Genomic DNA, 17,948 nt, shown 5'->3' on the forward strand with positions numbered 1-17,948 from the left:
CTGCTCTTCTTTCCCAGATTTTTCACTTAGGTTGCCAAACCAAAAGAATGGATTGTCCCCTATGACCCTGCTCACAGTAATCTCCCCCCACCCTGCAATTGCCAACATAGATAGTGCGTGTTGATAGCTCCTGAAAGCTGGATGCTTCCCACGGGCTCCATGTACCTACCTTGCCTACAGACATGCTTGTCTAACGTTTTCTACCAGTAGTTTGACCTTGCTGTCCTACGCCTCTACTTATTTTTCCATGCTGGATGTCTTGTTTTAGGTTTTTAAGGGCTTTTAGGGGAAAAGGAATCAAGTTATCTCAGAGAGGTATTTTGGAAAAAGTAGTTTCCGGCAGTGCTAACAAATGTGGATAATCATTTTATTGCAGAGCACTGGAACTAGCCCTCAGGAGGAGCTCCGAAGGTCAAGGGAAAGTCTTTCTCCCTATCTTAGAGAATGCTTTGCCAAGCCAGAAGCCTCTGAAAGTGACGATTTGCCTGCAGCCTTTCAGAGAAGGGCAGAAAAATGCACTGAAGGTCCATTATTCATTGAACATGCCCCAGCCCAAGGCAGCTCACTCCCAGACACAGGGCAGAGGCTGCTAAGTAGGACTTTCCCCTTTGATCATTCCTCTGAGCGACGAGGGATTGCTATGGCACCAGGCACATCAGGACGCAAAGCAGGAAACTCTCCAGTGCTCTCAGCATTTCTGCTGGAAGTCAGGCGATGTGGAGGAGGAGGTGAAGGAATTTGCCAGCTTGAATGAAGGGGAGGAGAGAAAAGCAGAGGATGAGGGGAAGACAAAGACATAGAAAAACAGGATGGAGGGCAGACCAGAGGCCAAAGCCGGAGGTGACACAAAGGGTAGGGAGACGGGAGGGGAGCCCCTTTTCCACAGCCTCAGCATCCACACCATGTCTGCTGGATGCTGCAAACCTGCTGGCATGGAAGGCAAGCAGAGCTCACGTGGAGACAGAGACCTTGTGCTGAGGATCACAGGGTGCCAACTGCAAATGATCCGTAGCCTCCATCAGCCTAACAGCATTTGTTTTGAAACTGAGTAAACTACCTGGAAAAAACCTCTACAGAGACCAGCAATACTGGGCACGTGAAACTTTGGAAATGGCTGAATAGAGACTGCCTGTGCAATGTTAATTCAGCCCCAGTGAATGTCTGCCTCGCGAAACAAATCTGTAATCACAAGACTGCCTGCAGTTTTTCTCCCACAAGACCTCTGCCCTGCTTGGTCCTCAGGATGGTTCTGCTCACTGAATGCAGCATTAGTCATCATTTCTTTTCATTATCATTCAAGTTGTTTGCCCGTTTCCTCCTACTCTCTTCCCCTTTATTTAGTACTCTCCATCCGACTACTGCCAGCATGGATTACACTGGAAGTACCTAATCTTACTGTCTCTACTGCTCTCACAGCCTCTGACGTGCTCAGCCTCACATTTCTGCAAGGCAGGGAGCACTCCTTTCCATGCAGCAGATGGGGGAGGGAGCTAAAGAAGCTGAGACCTAACAAAATCTCAGAGAAAACCTGTAAGAGCAGAGGGGTTTCAGTGTGAGTCTTGACTCTCAGCTTGGCCCCCTACTCCACGGAATTCTTTTCTCTCTCCTGACTTGCAAGAATGAATTTTAATATCTTCCTGAAATTGCTTCTAGTATTCATCTATGGTGCTGGAATGCTTTGCAAGAACTAAATTAATCTTCACAGGATGACTGGAAGAAGGTTTTCCTTAACAGACATAGGAAAACAAGTGAAGAGGAAATTGAGTCCAAATGGCTACTTCTTGCAGATGCCTCTCCCAAGATTCACAGCTCCCTCTTTTCCAGCCAACTCTGCACTGTGGAGCACAGGGGATCTGCAGCAGAATTCCTCCTGGCCTTTGGTGCTGCTGGGAACATGGATGAGACCTCAGCTCTCAAGCTGGCCATCCAGAAAATGAGGAACACAAATTCATTTGCCACCTGTGAATAGTTTAGCTTGAGAATCAGGAAATAATATTGAGAAAGAACAGAATAATAGAGGTAGGGACAGGATTCAGTTCTCCAGGGTAACACTTAACAGGCTTCACCATGGGACTATTCCGATCTTTTTGCGATTACTTGCCTCATTCACTATACATGTTCTGATTTTGACAAACAAACAAAGTGGATGTCCTATAGGCGAGAGTCTACCTTATTTCCCAAAACATGTTGCATCCTTCTGCACTGAATGAGGTGGCATACTTTGTAAAAAATACATCTGAACATTCAATTAGATATGACATTGAAATACACACACAAAGGGCAAGGTTAAGTTGCAGAGACTGTTTTTTGGATAGTTCTTAAATTCTGTATGCTTGATTTTGCAGTTAACGAGGACTATTTAAGTTTGTTTTCACTGCACTGTATGGACTCGTATGTCAGAGTTTGCAGCAATATCTGATGCGTAACATGTACGTTGCACATGATCAAAGACTTGAATGTCATCTTCTTCCCTAGAACAATGACTGCCTAAAGCAGCAGGAGTAGAAATTATCTGAAGGTAGTGTTAAACAAACCTCCTTCTCCCCTCTGGGAGAGTAAGCAGTCCAGGTGAGCAAGGTAGGAGGGGAGAACAGTCTGCTTTGTGCTAGACATACACATAAAAGCAGAGGAGCTTTGCAGAAGCATGTCCTGACTCCCATCACCGAAGACTTAATGATGGTAATTCCCAAAGGATGATGCATGCTGACAGGCTTTGACACAAACTACCCCAGGATAATATTAATATGTATTAAAGGCTCAGGCAACTTTATTGGGTCGGGTTTGATCAGTAAGACATTTCAACAGAGCGTCTCTATCATCTGCCTGAACACAAGTAAGGGAGGGAAGGAGAACACACGCACAACCTCACCTTGCTTCGGGTAGGCATACAGACAAACAAGGTTGATCTGTGATGAACTGCATGTTTGGCATTCTCAGACCGAGAAGCTCGGGCACTCCACCACGAATATGAATGTCTCTGTGGGGCAGTTAATGTCAGAGCCTGTTTATATGACCAGCATCCTTAACGCTCTGACACCGGGACAGACAGCTCCTGCCCAGCCTTTCTCTGTGCATCTGGAACATCTGCCCTTCGGGAAGGAGAGGAGATGAGGGGTGCTCAGGAGGCATGGGGATACTGCTGTCACGGTGCTGGGGGAAGGGGGAACGGAAGAAAGAAGGACGGAAGCCTTTGATCATGTGTAATGTTAATGCAAGTGTTACACATCAGAGACTTTGCCACGGTAACTAGCATATAAACAGGAGTCTAGTGTTAACAAGGAGGACTTCTTGAATATGTTTGTACATTTCTGAGTCAAAGCAATTTCCCTATTCAACAATACATGACACAGTGGAAGAAGTTCAGAAATAAACCAGCCTGACATGCTTAGACCTTTAATAGAATTTAGCTTCTTAGAACTAATTAAGTGTTACTTAAATGAAAAAAAAAATCCGAATATGGGAAAGGTGCCAATTTGACAGCAGAATTAAATAATCTAATCATCCCTTGAGCATGGGCAGCAGCAGGACAGGCTTTCCCCAGTAGAACACCTCAAACGTGACCTGGAAAGACTGTTGACAGAAATGGGACACACAATCGTCGTAGTCTAATGATTCCTTGCCTTTTCTGCTGAGACTGCTAAAAGGGCTCCTGCCACGAGCTGTGGCAGCGATGCGGACACCTGTCTGCTAGGAACAGCGCAGGACCTGCCAAACTCCTGTCACCCATTAAGCACCCGCCACTGCCAGCGACTCTCAGCTCATTGCTCAGCTCGGCCTGACCCACCTTGGACGCGCTCCACTCCAGCCCACTACATGTAAACAGGAGGTGCTGTGTTTAGTCTGCAGGTTTGGGCTTTCGCTGCACCAGCACTCAGGCCCAAAAGGAGTCAGTCCCTGGCTGCTGCACAGAGTGGAGGCCCGGATTTTTCAGGCTCTGTTTCCTGAGATAGGAGAAAAACCTGCAGGAAAAGAGGCCTGCCATCTCTCTTCCACTCCATAATCCCTCTGTTTGCACGCCTTTGCAACAAGCCTCTGCATTGCAGTGCCCAGGGTCCCAGGCGAAGGAGGAGGAAAGGCCCCTGGGCCTCATTGTGAAAGCTCTGCGGGGCTGCCAACTCTGCCTACTCAGGCTGCAAAGGTCTAAACTAACATGACTCGCCTCCTTGATAATTCTGCGCACCACAATGTCTTTTACTTCTGAAGCAAAGCCACACGAACCTCCCTCCTCCACTCCCAACACCACAAGGGACTGCTGAGCACAGAAGAAGCCCTGCACTGCATATTAAGCCAGGAGCCTCAGACACTCCCACATCTATCTCACACAACCAGGTCCTCCTCCTCTTGTCCCAGGCTGCTTTTAGCTTCCTTTCCCCTCCCAACCAGGCTGTCCTCCCTCATTCCTATCACAGGACTGGGCAGGAGCCAGCACAAAGTCAGTCATGTCAGAAGAGAAGATCCAATACAATGACCTTGTGCAGGAAACAAGCAAGGGAACTTGCTTCTCCTAATCCCTTAGGAGACAGAAGCTCTTCACCTTTCCCTTCCATGTACTCCAAAAAACTTGCTTAATCTTCAGCACCACAGTAATAGGCACAGAAGCAACTGGGCTCAAGGGTTAATATTGGTTACTTGCCTGAATGGTGACCTAAATACTGCCATTCCTCACTCTTAGAGGTTACCTGACTACTCCACACATCAATACATTTCAAGATGTGATGTAAATGCAGACAAATACTCTTATGTTTGGAGTTAACACAGTCACAAGATCCCATGTATCATATGCTGGCAAGCACAGGAACCAACAGCAAATGACCCACCCTTAAGCCTGACCGTTTGCTGTTAATCATTACAGGAGTGTTGCACTTTCCAGTCAGTACAATCAAAGCATGCAAGTTCTTTGAAATCCCTACACGAGATGATTCCAGCCAAGATCAGCTCCTTTACAAGTCATACAGATTTCAAGGTATGATGTCCTCCAGACGTATGAACACACGCACTGGAATGCCTTGGAAACAAGTCACTGGAAGGTTAACCACAACACTGCAACGCAAAAACAAACCTCTGCCTTAAAAACAGAAGGGGAGGCAGGAATGCCACAGCAACAGTGAAGGCAGAGATGTACTGCACATACATAGCCTCTCAGAGATGTGTTTTTCTGTATAAACATATTCCTCAAAGCTTTTTTTTGTGTTTGCAATGTGTTTATAACCATGATTCAAGGTTAGAATAATGCTATGCCATCATATAATTCGTGCATCCCTGGCTCTAAAGGGCTGACCCTCAACAATAAGCAGATGGGGAGCTTCCAAGGAAAATCTGTGACACAGAAACAATCTGGTGCAGAAGATGTGTGGGTGCTTCAAGGAACACAGTTTTGTCATAGAATCATTAAGAAAGAGGTAAAACTGAGAGGCTGTACCCACTGTGCTGCCCTCCTGTTAAGGGTGATGTAAAACTGAGATCCTGGCTCTGTAGGATCGAAGTCCCACAGCCTTCTCTAGAGATCAGCATGCTGGAGCCTGGCTCCATTGTTGTTTAGGTCATTCCACTCTGCCTCCCCAAATTCCTTTCTGGAGGAAATAAAGAGCAAATACAGTCTTCAAAGTGTTTGCTGACTCCAGGAAATGGATACTTCTGTATTCACAGATAATTTTATAACTTTCCAGCCACTGTTCATCAATTTGAGCTCCATTAACATAAACAGTAACAGTTTACCATTATTTTTTGAGTTCATAATCATTGAAAATATTCTGCATAAACTGTAAGAGATACTAAACAGGTTTGTTACACTTTTAAGCCCTTAACATAGGATCATACTTAGGACAGTGTAAAGGGGGAAGGAAAAAGGTTCTCTCACTTGTAACCAAGGTCCATGTGCTGCATAGGGGTGCTCCTCTGTGGCAAATGCTCCTTCTACTCCCGTTGATACAAACGTGATTGCTGTGTCCCCTGTAATACTTTTATATGTAAAGTGCCGTCCATGTAAGAGCCTTCCCCTGGGAATAAAACACACGTGTGTGAACTGAAAGGCTGCGAGCAGCATTCAACAGATCGATGAAGATGCATCACTGCAGCTTCTGCCATCAGCATGTGAAGCCACCTGAAGGTAGCAACTATTAACTTTTTAGGAATATATGACTGATTAGTCCATCACAAGTCTCCTTTTGAGGCAAGTTCTCTTTCATTCTCCCCTATATAATGCGGGGCCTTGCTTCAGAGCTAGAATAGCCTAACTGGATCCCGTTGTGGGGGTGCCCCCACGATGAAGCTCATGATGATGCATGTACAGGCAGGGGACTGTCAGTCTTTCAGAAACAAGAAAGCTGCAGGGGAGGATCCAGACTCCGCATCATGTGGCAGTGAGATGATGCTTTTCTAAGCAGGACCATCAGTGGGATCAAACTTACTTACAGTGACAATGTAATTCAGTGCCCTGGTGCCTGACAAATGTAACCTGCACTACTTATACATTTCAATAAAATACCTAGAGGATACATATGCAGAACCATTTATAGTATCAATACCCTTTTCTTCATTCAGTGCTTTCCACAGGGAAAGTCATACCTGTGGTACTTAGACTGAGTGCCTCTGCATGCAAGCATGGCTTCCAATATGCAATTGGGAAAACATAAGGTAAGATATATAGCACCCAATGACAGGGTCACAGCTGATTGATGAGTTACTGCCAGTCAAGTTGAGCTGTGCTAACTGATCAGGACAGAGCGTTTACACATTTATAATGTAAAATAAAATATGTTCATGTCAGCTATCCCATTGGTTTCTCAACAGGCACAGGCGAGTGTGCACCTGCTGCTGATAACTCTGATACCACAGGCAGGTAATTCATTAAGCCAAAGTAATTCAATCACCTGCAATCATTTGTCTTATGTTAACGACTACATTTGCCACATGTATCTTTTAAAAGAGTGACTGACTGAAACTGTGAGTATCTAGAATGTCACATACAGTGGTATGCATAGCCTAACTTTCAGAAGATAATGCATAGGGTACACACAATGTTCTGTTCGTTCACTCATGTAAGTGAGAGAATTTGACTAGAAAACACACTTGCATGCATAAACTGACTGCAAACAGGCTTTGCACAAATATTTGTGTCTGAGTCCATAAGCCATGGTTAACAACTCAAGGGATTTCTTTGACAGAGTATGATAAGACATCCCTTCTTTATCAGAGTCGCCAGCATTAGACCATTAATAATAAAAGCATACTAATCCTGTCCTGTTTCAGTACACTAAAATATACTGGAGGACAGCAAAAAAGAATGAGAAACAGTCTTACCACGATGAAAACACATGCAAAGAATCATCTGTTTCCAGTGTGTTTGGCAAAATTATCTGAGCTCTGGCCTTTAAAGAACCATTGCATGCACGTCTGTATGGTGAAACAGTGCCATAAGACAAAAGCTGCAGAAGCTGAGGAGGAAGGATGGCCCCACTCACCTTAGACAGAGGGGAATCAGCGCTCCAGACTCCTGGTTAAACTTCAGGTGTACGCTTTCCAGCTGTCTCGTGCGGATTAGCTCATGAGGAATGATAGCTGCTGAGCTCTCGCTTTCTAAACTGTCCTTCCGGCTTCTAAGAGAGACAAAACGTGCACACTTAGGATCCTAGCACTGCGTGCTGCTTCTCGTGATTCAGATCAATTGTGTCAATACTGAGGAACACAAGACCAAACTGTTATGAAGACACATCTGAGTTCCCACTCAGCCTCCCGCAGACTATCAGTCCCAGTGTGCTGCTGCCTTTGTTTGATGACCTAGGATCAGAACTGGTGAAGACACATGCTGCATTCTTCCCCAGCACACAAGAAATAGAATTTCTGGGAAGAATTGGAGAAAACCTGCACTCCCTGCCCAAACCACTGAAAAATAGCTTAGGAACATTAGCAGGTATGCCTTCCCTCTCCCTTTTGCTGTGTCTTCAGGATATTTTATGCAGTGACCTGCAAGAAAGAGTGGCCTATCTTTCAGGTCTGAGGCATTCCTACTATTATATCCAAATCACTTATTTCCATAGCTCAGCTGAAAGGTTTTGAGAACTCTTTACCATCAGCATCAAGTGCAAGAGCCAAAGATGGATTCTGCTCATAATGAACAGGACATACACAGATTGCCTTCTCTTTGAAGTGGGGGTGCTTTCAGGCAGTGCAGCTTTGCATTTTTTTCATTTCTGCAAGGCCAGCATGTCGTGAAGCCATGACTAAAGGTTATGTTTTTACATGATTAGGAACTTTGCCAGATAGAATCCTCCAGATAATCAAGCAGGTGTATCTCAAAATACTTGACCATAAACACTTTATGTGTTCAAAGAGCAGTTACATGATAGTCCAGAACAAAGAAGGAAGGACACGGAGTTTACAGTTTTTGAGAATGACATGAATTGATGTGATGAGTCTGACAAGTGATTTATATTTTTGTCACTTGGTGTAAATAATACAAGTCAGACTTATGTTAAGTTTAGATAATTCCTATACTGCAGAATCACCAGCAGAGGAGGAGATGGAAAGCAGGGAGCTGAAAGATACCATATTGTAATGTGGTTCTGTTTTGCCAAATTAAAAACCAAACAGCACTCCCAGGCTAAGTAGTTTGCATTTGGGAACACTGTCAAAACACGTTCAGATCCTTCCTCCATGCAAGCTGAGCCATCTTGAACATACATCTCGAAAAGAATGTAAAGAAACAGCTTGACCCTCACGAGCTCTCACGACCCATCACACCTCTACTTGACTTTACATTTGAGTGCTGTCCCAAAATTACTTCCATCAACCACACACGTAGCAATACAGTTCAGAACAGCTTCCAAAGCAGCTCCATCTTTTGCCTCTGCCCTGGCATCCAGGCCTAGGAGAGCTTTGCACTCAGACTGCTGAGCTGCTCACTCCAATACAAAGGTACAAGCTCAGCTTCAGTCTCAGGAGGGCCTGCAAATACCCTGCATGTCCAGGGCAGGAACATGCAGAGAAAACAAAACAGAAACAGAGTAGCCCAGCTCATCTCCTTGCAAGATGAAATGTGTTTCGTGTTGTGCATTAGCCACACACAAAGAGTAATGGACGCAGCAAGGACAGGGTAGGTCAGGATACAGTTTATGCATGGGGTGGGCTGATGGTCTGTCAGTCAGCCAAGTGATAGTCCGGAGGGTTAACCCTGAAGCAAAGACACAACATGCTTTGTAGTCTATAGGTGGCACTTAAAGCTGTGTTTAATTTACTTGGGCAAACATTTTACAGCTCTTTGTAGGTGGGGTCTTCAAAGAGTGGAGTGGGACAGCATTTTGCAGGCTGATTACCTGAGAAGTGCACAGTTGATTAATGATCAGTTGACCTTAAGCTAAGCTTTGCCTGAACTTCCTTATCAGATTGTATACACACAGTGAACTGTGGGAAAGTCAGCCAGTGGTCTACCGCTTCCAATCATTAATTTATCAATCCCTTCCAAAAGGGTCAGCCATTAGCAACGCATGGTTTTCAAGCAGGCCATAAGCTTGCACTTGTTAAATGCAGCTCCAGAGTTTAGGCACCCTGGAGGGGATCGGGATTTACACAGCAGTGTTACTGCTGCAGACAGGAGATTGTCCCCTTCTCACCTGGATCGTTCAAGTGCCAGACATGGAGGGAAGATTTAGGTTGGATGTTAGGGGGAAGTTCTATACAAGGAGAGTGGTTAGGCCCTGGAACGGGCTGCCCAGGGAGGTTGTGGATGCCCCGTCCTTGGACGTGTTTAAGGCCAGGTTGGACAGGGTCCTGGGCAACCTGATCTGAATGTGTGTGTTTGGTGGCCCTGCTAGGCAGGGGGGTTGGAACTACTTGATCCTTGAGGTCCCTTCAACCCGGGTGATTCTGTGATTCTGTGTGATTCTATGTCTCCCACCACGGCGTCCCACAGCCGGTGCTGTAGGTCCACGTTTTGGAAGGACAGACTGCCAGAGGGTGGATCCCAGCAACCCCAGGCTCCAAACCCCCTGTAATGAAGGTGGGTTTTTCAGTTTCCACCACATGAGCCAGTACAGCTGCTAGCACAATGGGGCTGCAGTCCTGAGGGGAAACAGCCTCCGGTTGTTAATGCAATAATAGCAATGACGACAATATTCTGCAGAAAAGGGGCAAAGCTTTCTAAATCTTATTAGAAACAGCAAATGCTGTTTGTCATTATACACTCGAGAGAAGATGTTGACTAATGTATAACTATCAAACGGAACTGCTGCGACTTTAAGGCTGTCAATAATTATGACTTCACATTAATAAGTAACCAGTCCTTCTGTCAAAAAGGTGAAGGAGTGAAGCAAAATGGTAGTTTATACTTTGAATGACATGAAATAACTAATCCTTTCCACGAAACTTTTCCAAGATAGTCACGGTTTCAGTGTTCTTGTTCCACCTTAGTGGGGCTCACACAATTCCAGCTATTTGAAGCTGAGGGTGAAACTCCAGTAGCAGAACCCTGCCATCTAAGCTTTATGTTTCTCATCAAGAGCTCTGTATGGTTGGGAACTTGTGGCCACGTGGTGGACTAAGCACATGAACAGGACATGGTGCATCCTACAGCTCTGCATTATGCTTGGAGATGTCGAAGTGCAAGGTGCTCGAGGAAAGCCACAAAGTGAACGTGACTTTCATCTCTGGAACACGTGCAGCAGCTCTTAAATACCCATCAATATACTCCCACTGGGAACAGAAACACTTGTGCTTATTCTTCCAAAGGGTGACAGCCCAGATGGAGGGTCACCAGGACATCTATGGTGCTGTCAATGAGAAGTTCACATCATAACACACACTGCCGTCCACAGCTTGTACTTTTCAGTCGCAGAAGAAAATTTAGAAAAAGTTTGCTTTCTAACACTAACATATCTGGTTTTATGACTGTCAGCTACCCGTAAGCCCTTGCTTCCTCCACCCCATCACCAAATAAACCAGCAGCAGAAACCGGTGGAGTTTTATTTGTTATGACTAAGCTCTAGCTGACTATCACGTAAAACGCCACAAACTTTGTCTATTCCAGATTTAATACTTCATCCAACCCACACAAAAAAGCCATGTTTCTCTGTGCCCAGAAAAAACAAGTCTGCAGCAGCTACGGCTGCTGCATTTGGAAAGGCAGTAGATTTAAATGGAAGCAGCACACCGGAAATGTCCCAGTTTAAGGACTGAGCATCTAGTGTTTTGTGAAACTGGAGGGGGGTTGGAGGAGATTAAAGCGCATTTCCCTCTGATTGGGAGCTTGTGGGAGGTGTAAATGTGGGCAGTTGTCAGATTAATTCTTTAGATGATTACATTCTTTTTGTTTCTTTAAAGCTGTTTGTAGTTGGGTTTGATGTCTCCTATTCTGAGCAAGTGTATTGCTGCAGTTACCAAGGTGACTTTCGCTGACTTTCAAGTATTTTTTCCAGCTTCAGTTTCCACCAGTAGTCTGCTTCTGGGCGGAGGAGAGGAGGAAATTATTATTATTATTTTTGTAATCTTGCAAATGCTGATTAACAGTCCATGATCTTAATCAAAGCCATATTTGACGTTGAAAGCACTGTTTTTGAAAGAAGGGTGGTCAAGCTGTTGCAAAGGGCTCTGCTGGGACTGCATCCTCCCCAGACCTCCCTCAATAGGGAGAAAGAGCCCGAGGAGCGAAACATCCCCACGCACTGTGCTCCACGATGGAAGCAGCCACACGCTGCAACCTGTAGCCTCCCGGGGGCCCTCTCTTTGTATTAAGGATGAGAGTAGCTGCAATCTGCTTAATTTTATGCCAATTAGCAGCAGCCCTTGGGGGATCCTGGAAAACCGCCAATGCAATCACCAGGTTGCGCAAAGTTTGGATGTCCCCTCCTTGTAAGTCATGTTTATGGCAACTTCTCTCAAGCAGTCCCAATGGCAGTTATTTTATGGGATTCTAGAATAACCTGGTTGATCGGATTAAGAAAGGTTTATTTATCCTTGCATACACATCCTGCTTTATGATCGGGGTGTTTGATCTCACAGATTTGTTACTGGAGGAGGTCACAATTCCCTTCCAAGCTCCATCACCAACACAGAACACCATTTCTCTGCATTTCCAAGCCATTATCCAGGTACTGACATCACGAAGGACAGACTCTTAGAAACTGGCCACAGCAGTGCCTCTGTGAGGGTGGGTGCCCACCACATCGCTAACCTGACTTACATCACTGATGCCTGCTTCCTGGTACAAGCGTCAGTGCCATGACTTAGCAGATGCAGACAATTAGAGCAGGCTTACACAGCTGGGAGAAAAAGGCTGCCCCACTTTTTCCTTTTTCTTCCCAGCTGGGGCTATTTCAAAATTCGTCACTCTCTTAATGAAGATACGGTCAAAGATCACTTAAGTGCCAGCAGTCTTCCAGTGTCTTTCCCACAGTTTCCCCTGAAGGACAAACCAGCAGTTGTGGGAAAGAGCCCAAAGCATCTTGGCACTCAGCGTTACAGGACACGTCATGGAGGCACAGAGGCAAGTGCAGAACCAGTGAGGAGGCTGCTGCATGGATCCTGCTGTGGTCATGCTGAGACGAGGCTTGCTCAAGCGTTCCAACCTGGAGGCTCATCATCCTGGTTCAACCAGATGGTAAAGAGGTTCTGTGTGTGTTTCCTGATGCAGAAAGGCTCCAAGGACAATGCCAGCAGCAACAATCTTCTTGCCCTTTTGGAAAGCTGCATAGTTACTACTGTTAGTGATTGCAGGGCCCAGACTGTTGCAGACCTACAGCTGAACTAAGACTGAGAGATTCAAGCTGTGCCACCGGCACTCTGAAGACCCAAACCACCCTTTTATGCAGCACATTCCCCATCTGTAAAACTGAGACGTTTTTCCATGTAGGAGTGTTGCAAGGATTAAGTCAATGTTTGCAGAGCACTTTTTGATTCTCATCTGAGGAAAACTATGCAGAAATGCAAATTATTAGCACGGTAACCACTGCACTTCTCCTGACACTGGTTTTCCAGACATTTGCTTTTCTAGTTCACAGGCTTGTCACCCAGCACTCAGGCTCACACTGAGAGACACTCCCTAAAGCACACTGCCTCCCCCATTCAGCATTCCTTACTCAAGCAAGACACCACTGAATGTGTCTCGATGAGGGAGCATGCCTAAATAAGCAGGCCTGGGTTGGAAACTTACTGCTTAGTGGTTGCAGAATCAGAAAGTCTAGCCAAAACGAGACATTTTCAGAGAATGCTGAAATGCTCTCCTTTATGTAAAACTTTGCCTCCAAGAACTGAAGACAGGAAACCAGCTACACAGACAACAGCTCCCCTCCGCCCAAGGAAAGCAGCAAGTAAAATCTAGTGCAACTGGGCAAAGCAAAGTGCACACTCTCCTCAAAGAAAATCCTACATCTTGATCCTACTCTAAGAACTTCCTCAGAAATGTTACTCAAATGGAGCCTTTTGATTTGCATTAACCCAATGCTACAACCAGCACTTAACAAAAGCAGTTATCAGGGTGCCCTATTTACCTATCAAGTGGACTACATAGAGAGAGGACTCCAGTCCCGCAAGCTTGCACTGTCATTCACATGCTCCAAACCTGATCCTAAATCACAGCAAGGAACTGAAATCACCAGGAGTGATTTCAGGAGTGACACAACTTCCCATAAAGGAAGGGCAACAACCTGGGATGCTTGGGGTGCCCTGCATCAGAAGGTCAAGGCCAGGACAGCCCTGCCAGCCCCACCTGCCAGAGGCTTGTTCCCTGCTCCATTTGCCGGGAGCCTGTCTTCATTTCCCTACACAGCTGGAAATTGTTCAGGGCTGGATGGAATTAGCACATGGGCATAGAGCTACCATATGTTCAGGGATCCCTAGACTCTGCCTGTTTTTCTGCTTGGAAATCGAATGCAGGTGGGATTTGAGGTCTTTGGGGCATCTGCTGTGGGCTCCTGGACAAATGACCACTGTGCACAAGTGGGCAAGGAACCACGCCACTCCCTGGGAAATAAATCCCAGCCAGAAATATGGGAACCATGCACAAGTTGAACCATGCTGCTTTATCCTTCTTGAGAAAAGGGAGGGTGATAAACAGCAGACAGATTTTGGTTCAGCCTTGCGTTTTGTCCAAGTAACACAGCCCTGGGGACCTTTTTCTGCTATCAAACCTCACCTTGAGACACTAGAGATGTGCATGGGCATTACTTGAAACCTAGAACAATGAAGTGTAGCAATTACTGATAATTTTAGCTCCAGCTCAGGCAGTAATGCAGTTTGCTAGCTCTGGGTTTCTATTCCAGCCTCAGCTAACAGGAGCAGTATGACTGAATCAGCCAAGGGCAGAAAAGCATCACTTCCAGCAGTGCTGCTGATCAAGGGGACCCTTGAGGGGTGAAAAAAGTCAAGAACACCCCCATCCCCACCCTGGCTCTCACTGCAACTGTGGCAAATTAGCTCCTCTGTCCTCATCTATGAAGTGGGGCTACTACTTACCCACCTCACAGAACAGCACAAAGACAGCTCCAGAGTTTACAGCATCAAGAAATTAAACAGCAAAATAAGCGAGACTCAACAAGTTGTCACTGATCTCTGACATCTGGAGCCTCCAGCCCACAGAGGCCATAGCAGCAGCAGCAGCATTTAGTCTGACATCTGAATGGAACAGCTCAGCTTCCAATCACAGGGAATCTGCAGTTAAGGAGATGGGGAGCCTGGCTCTTCTGTGTGCCTGAGCAGCACCTACCAAGCCAATGGGTCCTAAGAAATAAATTATGTTCCACTGTAGGGTACATTTGTATTCATACACGCCTCATTTTTCCAAGGTGTAGTATTATGTTACCTATGGTCAAAATGATTAGACGTGTTTCCAAAGATTAATTTAGTTTTTGTTGTTTTTTTTTTTTTTTTTTTTCCTTAAATGCATACAAACTGATTTAATGGCTGCTTATGAACTGAGCTAACAGTCATTTTGAGAAACAGATGTCTGACGCAGTTTTGAGCATTAAGACTGCCTTTATTCATATCCATAGCAGAAAAATGGCTACACAGTCTACAGTAATAACACTAATGAATCAAAGTACTACAGCTACCCAAAAGGGCTTTGACAGAAACCAGCTTTTTTTCCTCAAAGGAACTTTTTTTAGGACTCTGGGACAGTGAACAACTGGTAATATGCATGCTTAACATGTAAGTACGTGCTTTGCTGGAGCCAGAACACTGAATCGAGCCCTATCTGCTACCAAACAATGTGAGGATTTTGCACAAGCACTGAAAACTGTAACAACACAGTGTTGGGGAAATGAATATGGATCTGGATCCCGACATTTCATACAAATAAATGTTCAAAAATGTGAGTGTTCTGATGCACTTAATGACACTGAATGTGGAATACACTGTCTACTCTAAACCCTGACAGAGTACTGTGTGTGGGTGGTAGGGGCCAGAGAAAAGAAAGAGGAGATTGCTACTAGGAAAGCAGTCAGTGGCTGCAAATCTATGATAAATAAACAGCGAATTCCTCTTCTGCACAAAGCCATTAAAGTCTATGTCAGCCTTTAACATCCTAATGTCAGCTGAGTGCAAATTTGATGGCCAGGGCTCTGCAGTGCTCCCTATGGAAAGCAGATTTGGAACACTTTGCCATGCCCCAGTAGAGTGTTTCTGTCAAGTTCCTGAGGAGCCCCTAACGCTCCAGTTATTCACAGGACCCTTGCAATGAACCATGGCTTTGATATTTTATGGTCTGGTGTGTACAGTGGAGGATATGATTACACACAAGCCTGGTTCTCATCAGCCAGCACCTCGTAATTGTTAACATATTTATCCTGGTGGTGCCTCAAGAAGATGACATTGTTATTAGTCTCATTTTATAGATTTAGAATTGAAGCTCAATAGCTAGATGACTTGTGAAGGGCAGAACTGAAGGCCAGCCCAAACAGGCCCAAAGCAAGGCACCTTGTGCAGACTCTTGTATAAGAAGGACTAGATCTGTGGGCAGTTGTCCACATCAGGTGCCCGTAGGTCTTACGAAATTATCTACATTGCGTTGTGCATCTTTCATGTCTCAGCCTTTGCTACTGCAGGTACCTACAGGGAATGTGGATGCAGATAAACTATTACATGCAAAAACTGAATTCCTGTGCTACATCTCTCTACAGCAGTAGGAACTGAGAGATTTTGGACCATGCCCATGTACTAAGAGGCAGGTTGTCCAACCTTGCTCGAATGCTTAAGACGTGCTGAGAGAGAAAAGAAGAACTGAGAAAGGCTCACACTTAGTAAAAGCTTCCTGTGCTACTGCAGCTGTACCATACTGTCAATGCATCAAATTACATGAACTGGAAAGGAAGAAACACAGCACAAGTTGAAAAGGCTCCTTTCCAAACTCCTCTCAAAGCAGTGGGTAAGAATGGAGGAAGGAAATATGAAGACACACAGCTCTTTAAATTGAGGAGATTTCCTCCATCACTCAGATGATAACTATCACCAGTGACACTGGCAAAACACACAGTAGTCTGTCTGATAGCTCTTTTTTGTTAACTGCATTGCTATTATGAGGAAACAGGCTAGCTATCAGCTTCTTCAGCAGTAGCCACAGACCTCAGAGTAATGCACTGATCTTTTAGGAAACAAACACAGGGAACCAGCCTCTCCTACTGTTTGGGCTTCAGGGAAGGTGTGTGTGTAGCTGTGTGCTACAACGTAAGACAACTTTGCTACAAAGGTTACTACTAAGGATATGAAGCTCTGAATTCGACCAGCCTTCCTCTCTGTCTCTGCACAGTTGAAAACTCAGTGTGCTCCACCTTAACATTTCAGCACTCTGCCTTGAGTGTATCTGTGCTTATCATACCTTGGATAACGTACAGCCTTCTTATCTAAGCAATGACTGCCAGCCAGCATTGCAACTTACCCATCAGCTGCCACTCTGACCTGGTGAGCACCCAAGTGTTTCTGGTCTCCCCCAGCCATTGCAAACCTGGGAATGCAGAGCCCAGCATCTGTGAGAAATCCTGCACAGTACTTTTCAGCCTTCTAAGGCTGGCTGTGATGCTTGCAAATCAGATGGCGTCATTTTATTTCTTCAGCAGGGCCAATGGGACCAACCAATGGTCTAATGGGACCAACCCTCACACAAGGCAAAACATTCAGAATCTGAGTCAGGTCAGGATCTGGCTCCATATAATTACTATGTATAAAAAATAAGGTTATTCCTAAAGCAGTAATAAAGCCACCTGAGATTTTGCTTGTTTATTATTATTTTTTTTATAAGCACCAATATATCATCTCACTTATTAGTACACAGCATCAGCAGTTAACTTAATGCTTCCCCCCGAGTACTAGGCAAATCAGAAATACTCATACACAAACTAAATCAGACGTCACCCAGAAAATGAAACAAGAAAGGACATCAGGGTTCTATTCAAGGAATATTTTGAATTAGGAATGAAAACAGAATTGAAATAGAGCAGGATGCTGCCTAGCACTATAGTAAAGAACTGGTATCATTACTATCTTTACTCTTGGAACACAGTGCTCATAGGAGACTAGGAAACCAAAGGAAATACCAAAATGAGAGAGTGCAAAGATGCACGCCTTTCTTCACCACTTAGATGAAACAGTTACAATTGATGGAAAAGATTTAATTAGTAACTGAAATAAGCCTAAGATTGAAAGAAAGAAATCCGTAAGACTGAAATGCAGATACTGCAGATGGCTTGAAACCACAGGTAACTTCCTATAGACTTACTGAAGCCAAAATTTACAAATGAGGACAGATCTACAGGCCCACCTTGTCCTACTTTACTCACCTGTTAGTCTACAGACTGTACGACACCAGGGCAACACTGGCATTGATTAATGCCAGCAGGTTCCTTCTCAGGCAAGATCAAAGATGATTTTAGAAAAAAATCAACATTTTAACCAAAAGGTTTCTAATCATGAACTTTGACACAAAATGCGCATGCAGAAACATCAGCAAACGCTCACCTGTGCCATCT

General features: G+C 45.0%; 1 protein-coding gene across 1 annotated transcript in view; it reads right to left on the reverse strand.

The window, feature by feature from the left end:
* SUFU (SUFU negative regulator of hedgehog signaling) overlaps nucleotides 1-17,948 on the reverse strand; it is an 81,914-nt gene that overhangs the window by 10,421 nt on the left and 53,545 nt on the right. Inside the window, exons 9-10 of the mRNA XM_042818430.1 lie at nucleotides 7,461-7,595; nucleotides 5,858-5,996 (exon numbers count right to left, since the gene is read on the reverse strand). Coding sequence (XP_042674364.1) covers nucleotides 5,858-5,996; nucleotides 7,461-7,595 — 274 coding nt within the window. The remainder of the gene's footprint in view (nucleotides 1-5,857; nucleotides 5,997-7,460; nucleotides 7,596-17,948) is intronic.

This window comes from Centrocercus urophasianus, unplaced genomic scaffold, assembly GCF_019232065.1.
Source record: "Centrocercus urophasianus isolate 14NV4802_14NV808 unplaced genomic scaffold, USGS_Curo_1.0 seq_17, whole genome shotgun sequence".
Lineage (NCBI taxonomy): Eukaryota > Metazoa > Chordata > Aves > Galliformes > Phasianidae > Centrocercus > Centrocercus urophasianus.